The sequence below is a fragment of the Gasterosteus aculeatus genome, chromosome 15 (genome assembly GCF_964276395.1).
Source record: "Gasterosteus aculeatus chromosome 15, fGasAcu3.hap1.1, whole genome shotgun sequence".
In the NCBI taxonomy this organism is placed as follows: Eukaryota; Metazoa; Chordata; class Actinopteri; order Perciformes; family Gasterosteidae; genus Gasterosteus; species Gasterosteus aculeatus.
The window spans coordinates 6,982,553-6,993,660 of NC_135703.1; the positions used below are offsets into that span (position 1 = coordinate 6,982,553).

The 11,108-nt window shown below is 44.5% G+C and overlaps 1 protein-coding gene across 1 annotated transcript; it reads left to right on the forward strand.

Moving 5' to 3' along the window:
* Positions 1-1,114: 1,114 nt before the first annotated feature.
* Positions 1,115-10,573, forward strand: hif1aa (hypoxia inducible factor 1 subunit alpha a). Its single transcript, NM_001267649.1, is given in 15 exon segments — positions 1,115-1,146; positions 5,679-5,869; positions 6,018-6,169; positions 6,400-6,484; positions 7,017-7,126; positions 7,865-8,067; positions 8,270-8,376; positions 8,474-8,621; positions 8,798-9,105; positions 9,195-9,397; positions 9,498-9,620; positions 9,721-9,968; positions 10,049-10,148; positions 10,239-10,329; positions 10,404-10,573. Coding segments are annotated over 15 exon segments (2,271 nt in total).
* Positions 10,574-11,108: the final 535 nt, after the last annotated feature.

Below are 11,108 nucleotides of genomic sequence, written 5' to 3' on the forward strand. Positions count from 1 at the left end.
GGGGGGAGATACAGATGTGTATCACTTTGGACTATATAACTCGAGCTATAGAAGAAAAGCTTTGAGTAGACTTGATGCATAACATGTATGCGTTTCTACTCTGCTCCGTGTTTGCAAGCATTTTCTAAATGTCCTGTTCATTGATTTCACACCGCTGTTGAGTAAAGCTACTCAACGTGGCGTTCCCGTATTTGATTGTTACCAAGTCAAAGTCTACCTGTGACACACTCGCATGTCGCCCCACCCAGACAACTGTCTGGGAAGTGTGAAAGCATTGCTTCAATTCGTCCTTTCCCAGATCTAACGGCCGATGTGTGCTAATTAAGGCGACGAAGATCAGTTAGGCAATATAGTAAAAAGGAAATTGAATGAACTTTTATGTGTGTTGGGAGGTTTGGAAATCCATTTCCAAATGTTTTACTTCTCTAAAGCCAAAGTCGAATCACAGTTAATGTGAATAGCTGACTACGACTCACTGCTACTGGACAGAAATCTCCAAACAACTTCAGGAAAATAACCGAAAACATGGCCCATAAATGCAAAGTGGGATTGAAACCTGTCAAATGCACACATCTTGGCTATGATATAATGCTATTTTGTACACAGCACTGGAGAAAATATGTTTTAAAAAACACTATTGTCTTATCACAATTATAGTGAGTTGAAAGAGACTACCAACCAAGGAAACCAACTCATTAAATTCCCGACAATACACCTTGACTTTTTAAAACGTAAAATTCTTCGAACAAAAAAATGTAATCCAACACTGTAACAAACTACTATAAATTTGTTCTGGCTCCATCAGATTTTCCAGTGCGCGTCCTCGATGGAGGGAGCATGTGACTGCGCGTCCCCGCGCAGCCGGGGGGGGGAGGAGTCGCTCTGCGGAGTAAACCCTCACCAGCGTGGCACCGCCGCTGAAGCCAAGTAGACGAATGGGATGTTTTTAGCGGATAACAGCGAATTGATACAGCGATAACTCGTATGCAACGTGTTTGAGGATTTACCGAGTGATACCGGTCAATCATTTGCGGAATTGTTCCTCATTTCTCAGAGGGTGCGGATACGGCTTAATCTCGATAGAGAGACTCTACCCCGGTCCTTTCGTCCTGACATGGACACAGGAATTGTACCAGAAAAGAAAAGGTAACGTCAATGCTAACGTTGCGTAATGCTGCGCAGGCAGGCTACGCTTGTTGTTTCAGAGCTGACTTAACAACGTTAGTCTTCGGTTGTGATCTGATTACTACTCGCGATGTGACACTCTGGCCTTTTTACTTCAAGGTTAACAGCCAGTTTCGCCGGTTTGTACGTCAAAAAAAGCTGCGTTAGCAAGCTGCCGGCCTAGTTAACACGCTAGCTAAAGCTAGCTAGCTAGCTGCCCCAGAAGTAACGTTAGCGTTCGAGCTGTTGACGTTAACGTCAACCTGTTCACACACCACGCCGCAGGTGACTCTTCTGTATTTAGAACAAATCTGCATCGTAAATAAATCAATCTTGTTCGCTAACATCACTACGTTTTGGTGTTTAACCCTCAATGTGATATGTATATTTATTTTGATTATGACAGACGTGTTCGTTTTAAATCCAATTAATAGTAAACTAAGTTATATATTATGTATTATGTATGATTAACGTGGTGTTGTGTGACGTCGACCTTGTGTTGTGAGAAGCTGCCAGCTTTTATTCGTGCGAGCAGCACTGAAGAGGTGTGTGGTTTCTGATGAAATATTTAGGGTTGGTGAAATTGGCCGTGGTTTGAATTTCCTAGTTATTTTAAAGGTTTACGTGGAAAGTTTTTTTTCTATTTACCTAAGCAATTGATAATCGTGATAATTTAGCCAAAAAGGCAGGACAATAACATCTGGCCAATTTCAATGTCATTTACAGGTCAAATGCAGGCAACAGCTAACAAGTGTTTCCATTATTGTCTTTGGTTACTTCTTTAGTGTATAACACAAAATAATGTCATCGGCAAACCTTTTGAAATCTGTACAAGCAAATAATAAACCCACAATTCTCAAGGTATAATCATTTATAAGTTCTGTTTTTGAGGGACACTTGTGGGAAAAGGTGGTTCAAATGGAAACAAAAAGTCTATAAAGCTCATAACTAATAAATAAATGTAATACGGGTAATCAGCTGATTGTTGACAGCCTATTTAGAGTGTGCAGGAAGCATGGTGGGGGGGTCCTTCCCCTGTAAGATGGGGGGGGGGGGGGGGTGATGGCAGCAAGGAAGCACAAGACTACTTCAGTCCACATTTTGTATGTATTGTACAATAGAGTTGTCTTAAAGAAGGATTCCCTTTGCACAAAGGCTTCCTGGACAACTTCTTAACTGATTGGCATGGTCGAGTTGATATAAAAATCCCCCCCCCCCCCCAGATGTCTTTGAAAAGTTGTTCACTAAACATGGCGGATAGTTGTTCCATAGAGCTTAAGTTTCATCCCACATGCTAAAACCCCACCGAGCTGTTGTTAAGAAGTTGGTGTTCTCCACCTGTACCCAACACGGGGGTGTTCAATTAAAATTCATGGAGGTGCAGTTAGAGAACTTCCTCTGTCAAAGGTCTGGTGTATTTAAACTAATGTCCCATGAACCAAAGTATGTAATCAAACACTTATGACCAATTAAAAAAACAAAAATTTGATGGCCGGTATTATGATTATGATCAAATTGCGATCTTAGTTTGTTTATGCCGGGGGAGGGGGCAGATTTGAGTGGGTCGGTTTACTCAAATAATTAGTGCTTTGTCTCATTGTCCTTCACGTTACTCCTTCTAACAACTGTCCTGGTCTCTGAACATAGAAGGTTTTGAACGGCGAAGGAATGAGGACATAAAAGAGTCCATTCTTGGTTAAAGTCTCTGGTTTCCCTCTCTGAGAATCTCTTCTTGGAGAGCGCCATGTGAAATAACTTCTGTGGCTCGTGTGTGTGTGTGTGTGTGTGTGTGTGTCAACGTCCCCGGAGGTGTGACGCTTATCGGAACATGCGTAATTGCTTGGCTGAGTGTCATTACGTGGTACGATTTCCTGCACTGCTGAACCAGGGCGATGAACTCTAAAAAGAGTCGTCTTTGTGGGCCGGACAGACACAGTTTGCCGTGTGTTGTTGTCGTAGACGGCATCCCACCGGCCGGTGGGCTTCGCTCGTGCCGGTTTGAACGTTGTTACTTTTTATAGGTCTAAGAAAGGTTCAAGGAATTGTTAAGTCTCAGTAAATAGCTGTGTTGTTTTATACATCAGTAGAAATGAGTTGTGGCTTGGTAGCACTCTCGTTTCTCAACCAGTGTGAACCAGAATGAATTGTGTGTGTTGCACTTGGCGGATGTAAGTAATCAGTTTTTGTAGCCTGTAACCTCCATAATGAAATAATGTGGGTCCTTTTTGGCTTTGCAAGTACCAGAAACAAAGTTTCTTGTAAAATATTAGTTACATTAACGTTATTTATTGAGTAGCTGAACACAAGGAAATAACTGCCCCCCCCCTGAACCAGGGCACTAAATGCTGGCGGCAATATTCCACTCCTAAATTAGGGAGTAACATGGATTACATCATCCAGTACTTTATGTCATGTTATGTCATGCTGTTTCCAAAATGTCACCCACTATATTAATACCACTCCACGGGTTAATTTACTGTCAGTATTGTTTGGCTTATCGTGTTTTACCTGTGGTGCTTGATGAGAGCACCACAAGACATGAGGATATTTTGTGTGGCACTACAAAGGATTGACACAGAGACAATGCTTCTCTTGCTAAATCGGTCAAAATACACACGCAACTCTGGCAGCATTGACATGACTTTTTGTCTCTGTACGCTGTGTATTCCCCAAGAATCTCACACGTATTAACACTTTAAATAAATTCAGTGCACATAATGGGATATGCATTAACAGAAGAGAACACTGGTTCTTCAGAGCTGGACGTGTGATTGTGTATCCAGTGGGGCAAATCTCAAAAGGCCGCTGGGCATTCATGGCCATCTGCATTCATGTTATGTAACTAACTATGTTTTACCATCAAGGGAACTGTTTTGTTTTCATTTCATGCTTCATGAATCATACGTATAAGCAGTTTTCTTCTCCTCCTTAGTTGAAAAACAGTACTGAAAATCCCTTAAAAGTGCTTCTATTAGTGTACTCTTTAACTACATTAGACACTGAAAATAGATTGCTGAATGCAGGAGTCCCCCTGTGTTCATTGGAGCGGTATTACAGTGGAATATTGAAGCTGAAGTTAGGATTTGCATATAGTTGTGTGATATAATATGGGTGTGGCCACTGTAGATGAAATCAATGTGTCCACACGCTTGTACTGATCAATCATCTAGCCTCCAGTGGGACAGTATTTGCAGTGTATCTGTCATCAGAGTATCAGAAGCTCAGCACAGCACTTGCCCTGCGTGCCTTTTGTAAAATGACCTGTTTAGAATTTGTAATCATTTCCCCCTGTGAGGATGAGTGAACTTACATGAATGTGGGTTTCAGGAGGTTGTTGCGGCAGGAGCCAAAGGTCCGAGCATAAGAAAGGAAACGCGACAAGATACAGAAGGGAGCATAACTCGTTCCTATTGTACATTACTAATGTGCATACATGTGGCTGACTGCATGCAGCTGTAATAGCAGCCTTGGTGGAAACATGTTGTAGCCTGCAGTGTATATACACACACACACACACACACACACACCTTCTAGAGGAGGGAGATTCCGAGTAAAAGCCTCCGTTACGCATCACGTGTCTCGGCAGGATTTTTTATGGGTTATTTATTATTATTGCGTCTATCTGTCTGCATTTGATGGAAGGTTTTGATCCTTAATCAACCCCCCGTCTCAATTCCATAAAAACCTGTAAAAATGCAGGAGGGGGATTGCAGTCTGCTGCTCCATCTTCTCGTTTGATAACTTTAAATAACAGCTTATCCTTGTTCAATCACAGATCGATTTCAATTAGGTGTACATTTCAGAGCCGAGGGTTTGTGAACTGCTTTCTCTTTAGTGGGGATGCTGCTTCAGTTTCATCTAAATGCGTTTGAGGTTCTGAGGTCGTGGTCGTGAGAGATAATGGCAGAGAGTCTGCAGCACTTAGGTTGACTGTTGCTATTATGTTGCCCACTTAGACGGTCTATTTATGTTAGCGGTCATCATGTGAACTGGCCACGTGCTCACCCTCACAAATAAAAACGCAAAGCATTGCCACGGTTGTTCCATTGTTAGACATCCTCTGTTCGTCTCATTTGTCTCCAAGAACTGGTTTGCAGTGTTTTGAGAGTCTTTACAGTTAAAATGATCTAATAAAGGTACAGTGCAAGTGGTAAGAAGTTCTAATGCATGCAAATGGAGTTGTTGTTGGTCCCGGTATTGCAGGCGTCGCTCACTCTGTGGGCTCTCGGTCTGTGACAGGATGCTCTACTCCGGGTGGGGGGGGGAAACAGACATTTTGTCTGGTCAAGCGCCAATAAGACTGTTGCAGGCATTTATGTAAATGAGTCTGCCAGCCATCCAGACAGTAGCTTGACTGTGAGCTTGCTTGTTAGGGCTCCAGCTGCTGCCGCGCCGTGGCCGACCAGATCCACTCACTTAGTCGGCAGGGGAGGCGTGGGTGGGGGGGTGATGCGTCCTGCAGTGTGCGTTGAACCGGTTTGCGGTCCGGCTGACGTGCCGCCTCTCTCCTGCAGGGTGAGCTCGGAGCGGAGAAAGGAGAAGTCGAGGGATGCGGCGCGATGCCGGCGTGGAAAGGAGTCGGAGGTGTTCTACGAGCTGGCACAGGAGCTGCCGCTGCCCCACAGTGTCACCTCCGGCCTGGACAAGGCCTCCATAATGAGGCTCATCATCAGCTACCTGTGCATGAGAAAACTGCTCCACAACGGTCAGTAGCCATAGCTGTTGTAGCTTGATTTAACGAATGTAAATTAAAGGCTTCTCCCTTGACAGCTTTTCATGTCAATGTCTTGTTTTTTTTTATTGTCTTTCCCAACTTTCCTTTATCTCTCTCCTGCCTTTGTTATATTTTCTAGATGAGCCGGTGACAGAGGAGGAAACTGAGCTGGAATCACAGATAAACAGCGCCTACCTAAAGGCTTTGGACGGCTTTCTTTTGGTCCTGTCGGAAGATGGAGATATGATCTATCTCTCCGAGAATGTTAACAAGTGTCTCGGGATGGCACAGGTGGGTCTCAATTGTCCACGTTAAAGAGGCCATACAGAAAATGGCATTAGATTGCTGGGTAAAAATGGAGTCAGAAACAGAAATAATCTTGGGTTTTTACAGATACTGCTAATTAAACAGCCACATGCACGATAGGCCTTCTATTGAATCATTACAGAAATTGCAACACAATGTCCACCATAAACTGCTGTATGGACATGTTGATGGTAACAGGACTTTCTCTGCTGCAGTTTGACCTGACTGGACAAAGTGTCTTTGACTTCATACATCCCTGCGACCAGGAAGAGCTGAGGGAGATGCTGGTCCACAAAACCGGTGAGGCATAACAACAATGAGTGGACAGAAACACACAAGCACTCAGTCAGGCGCGCCAGTGCTCCCATAGCAGGGAATCCAATTAACTCTTTTTGGCCAATTCAAACCAGCAGGCTGTCAGAACATGTTTGTACTTCCCACTTCAGGTTAAAGAAATTACGCTTGGCTAGTGTTGGAATCAAGTGACCTTTCACGGAGCAGAGTCGTTGGCGCGTTTCCTACTTGCACGACACAATCTGGCCTTGCTTTGTTGGTGGATTAACCCGTTTGCTTTTAAGTTTCTCACTGGAGCTTTTTGAAATGTCATCAGTGCGACGCATAGTAGTCTACATTGGCTTTTCTGTTTGGCCTCTGAGCAGCGACGGCTGGTGCTCCACTTCCTCTTCCTATTTGACTATTTAAATGATGGCTTTACGCATCCTCAAAATGCAAATGTGAACTCTTGGTAGTTGCCAAAGGATCATGGTAAAAACACTGAATGGATGAATGCAAGATGGACAAAATCAACATCTCTTCCTGTTTGGTATTTCAGGCTCCAAAAAGGCCAAGGAGGCAGACACGAAGCGCAGCTTCTTCCTGCGAATGAAATGCACTCTCACCAATAGGGGGCGCACTGTCAACGTCAAATCAGCTACATGGAAGGTAAAACGTGTGACAAAAAGTACTAATATAATTATTACAATTATGGCTATCACCACCAGAGGTGTTGTTAAGGTCAGGGAACATTTGAACAGGAACTATATTATCCTTCAAGTAATTGTGGAAGTCAAATTATCTGACTGTAGTGCCAGTTATTGTGTTAAATGCCCTTTTAGAGTAAACTTTTTATTTTCAATTTTTTTGTGTGCTGATGTTCAAAGTGAAACATGAATACAATTGACGTGTAGTTGAAAGGTTAGAAAAGCTACGGATTTGAAATGGCAAAACTAGACGGATACAGACTGCATTGTATGTCTACGTCCTACGTATAAGGAAATGGACCATCATCATAGTCTTATTACAAATGACACCATTGTGTCTGTCGATATATATAGCATACATGAACCCTGCATTTGATGGCGCCATTACTTTAAAAGCTTTAACAACTTATATAAAAAAAGAGTTTAATTAGAAGATAATTTATTTGCACGTAATCTCAAATTTCTCAAAAGTAATACTTTTTACATGCACCCAAATGTAATGTTGCCTCCTAGTGGACGTGTTGGGAAAACATTTTCTTTTATGTAATGGAGAAATGTTGACCTGCCCACATGCCAAAAACATACATGTATTTGAATATTTGATTAGATATTTTTTTTACTTACTTGACTCTTTAGAATTTCTGCTGCCTCAGAAACATTTTACTTGGAAATATCTACAAAACCAAATGTTGCTCTCTAGGTGCTCCACTGCTCTGGTCATGTGCGTGTACATGACAACCCCACCGAGGAGACCTCCAACGGGCACAAGGAGCCCCCAGCCCCCTACCTGGTTCTGATCTGTGATCCCATCCAACATCCCTCCAACATTGAGGTCCCTCTTGACACCAAGACTTTTCTCAGCCGCCATACGATGGACATGAAGTTCACGTACTGCGATGAAAGGTGAGCGTGCCCGTCTGAGTGAATATTAAGAAGCTTTTCACGCATTGACTCGGCTCCTCGAGAGCCTTCACTTTTACTTTTATCTTTGCCGGAGCCCGCGGTATAAAGTCACACAGAGCCACCCAGTGTTCATTGTGGATGCTGCAGACGCTTGTCTGCGTCAGCAGTGGAATTGAGAGAATGCTTTTTTTGGCCTGACCAGGATCACTGAGCTCATGGGATATGATCCAGAGGACCTGTTGGATCGTTCTGTGTACGAGTACTATCATGCTCTGGACTCGGACCATCTTAACAAGACTCACCACAACTGTAAGTTGTGCTGTGAATTTGTTTGAAAAATATATAACATATAACTGTTATTTTTGCCAAAATCTATTTCTCTTATTTTCTTTTTGTTTCTCTTAAGTGTTTGCAAAGGGCCAAGTCAGCACAGGCCAGTACCGGATGTTGGCCAAGAGAGGAGGCTTTGTGTGGGTGGAAACTCAAGCCACTGTCATCTACAACAACAAGAACTCCCAGCCACAGTGTGTTGTCTGTGTCAACTTTGTGCTCAGGTACTATAAAGGCTCATCACTTGTTTTGTTTTTTTGAAATGAGATAGCTAAATATCTGCCTTGTACAAAAAAGACAGATTACAGACTATTTTTTGTTTATGTTTTTGTGGTGGTATTTTCAGAGCCATTGCAAAATAGAGTAAACTCAATCTCACGGCTGCATAACACTGTTACAGTGGCATCCAGGAGGAGAAACTGATACTGTCCATGGATCAAATCGAGGATGTGAAGCCAGTGACGGAGGAGCTGCTGCAGCAGGCAGAAAAGGAAGTTGCTGAGAGCAGCCAGCCCAACTTGTCTCAGTCCCCGCTCAAGGACGAGGAGAAGAGCCCGGAGCTGGATGTGATCAAACTGTTCACGCGGGCAGCAGAGGTCGACTCTCCAGCCAGCCTGTACGACGAGCTGAAGGCGGAGCCGGAGGCCCTCACTCTGCTGGCCCCCGCTGCTGGAGACGCCGTCATCTCCCTGGACTTCAGCTGCCCTGGTTTGTGGCCTCACAGTGCTCAAGCTTCTCCGCAGCAGAACAATCCCTGTGTGAAACCATTCTTACCTGCCTTTTGTGTTCCGGTGCAGAGTCCGAGATCCTGTTGGTGAAGGAGGTCCCCCTGTACAATGATGTAATGCTTCCCTCCACCGGCGACCAGTTGACTCCGCCTCTCTCCCCTCTGCCGCTGAGCGAGACTCTCCGTGTCACCGCCGTCAGCTCTGAGGATGCTAAAGCTAAGAGCTACGCTCCAGCCCGGTCCACCTCATCGGCCATCCACCGCTCCTCAAAGGTCAGAGGGTCAATTGGTGTCATTGTGCGGCTCAGACTATATACTTTTTCATATATATTTATATTTATAATATATTTCATGTCCTTTGACTTCTCTTTAGGCCGACAGTCCGCTGGACTTTTGTTACCCCATGGACTCAGAGATGAGCTCAGATTTCAAACTAGACTTGGTGGAGAGGCTGTTTGCAATTGATACAGAGACCAAGACCCCCTTCACCACCCAGGTAATAACTCCAGGAGATGCTGTAGATGTCATGTGGTCAAATCAAGTTAATTATGGAACTAGCGCAGAAAAAAAGGTCTTTTTTTTCTCTTCCCCCAAAGGCAATGGAAGACTTGGATCTGGAGATGTTAGCTCCTTACATCCCCATGGATGATGACTTCCAGCTGCGCAGTCTGACCCCGGAAGAGTCTTTGTCTAGTGGATCAGTCAAATCCCTTCAAGGTTCTCCAGTCCACGTGGCACAGGACATCCACAGCTATCCCAGCTCCCCATTCAGTGCACCAGGCAGTCGCACAGCTTCACCAGCACCGCTTCAAGCCCCTCAGCCGGCCACCATCGCTGCCAAGAGGTAAAGCCTCCCATGTGCTCCACCTTAATTGCTTCATAAGGCTTTTGGCTTTTTAACTGAGCACTCTCTCTGTGCCACAGAATCCCGCAGCCGGACAAAGAGGTCTCGCTCATGACCCTGGCAGCTGCAAATTCCCAACGCAAAAGGAAGCTGGGTGATGCAATACAGACTATTGGACAGGTAAGGCACCAACATTCAACAGTGGATTATGTAGATCTAACTTTATATTTGCAGATGGAGACTTTGAGTGTTTTTATTTGATTTTCACAGAAGACGTTGCCTCTGGAACAGGTGGAGCAGGGCAAAAAGCTGAAGGCCTCACCGTCAGAAACGACCAGGACCATATTTCTGCTGCCGTCAGGTGACTAAACCGGATCTACAATTAGTCTGCATTAGTCTGCTGCATGATACTAAACTCTCATATCTCTCTTGTAGATTTGGCGAGTCGTCTTCTGGGAAGCACATCGGACGGCACCAGTTCCCCTTTCACCCTGCCACAGCTCACCCGCTACGACTGCGAGGTCAACGCCCCCCTGCAGGGTCGTCAGTCCCTGCTGCAGGGAGAGGAGCTGCTGTGCGCTCTGGACCTCGTCAACGCAATTTAACTAAAATGAGAGTCTCCGTTCACTGCTGGACACTACAATTTTGCCCTCTTATTTTCACGACCTTTCCAAGAACCCTTCCCGTCCCTCGCCCCCTCCCGTCCCCTTATTTATGTAACGTATGAGTTTTGATTACAGGCTGGCTGGTGCCTGTGCACCTCGTGATAGCTGCAGCATTCCACCATAGCAGTGTCTGGGCTTTGGTGCAAGGGAGTCAGGCATCAGAAGAGGTCCCAATTATCTATTTTGTTGTTTTGGTTTTGTTTCCTCTCTATTCCGGGGAATCTCTCGGCACACGTCACCTCGACAGATGGTCCCTTTTCCAGCAGGTCGCCACAGACTCTGGCTCTACTGCCAGCAATGTATTGTAAGCTTCAGTCGCACAATTTATATTTTCTTAAAAAGAAAAATATTACCAGCAATATATATTAAGCCTTTTTAAAGTCGTTTTAATGGGATTTGATCAAGTACATTTTTCCTCCCATACTTGTATGTTGTAGTACTTGTACCTACGAAGATGTCACAAGTGCAGTATGAA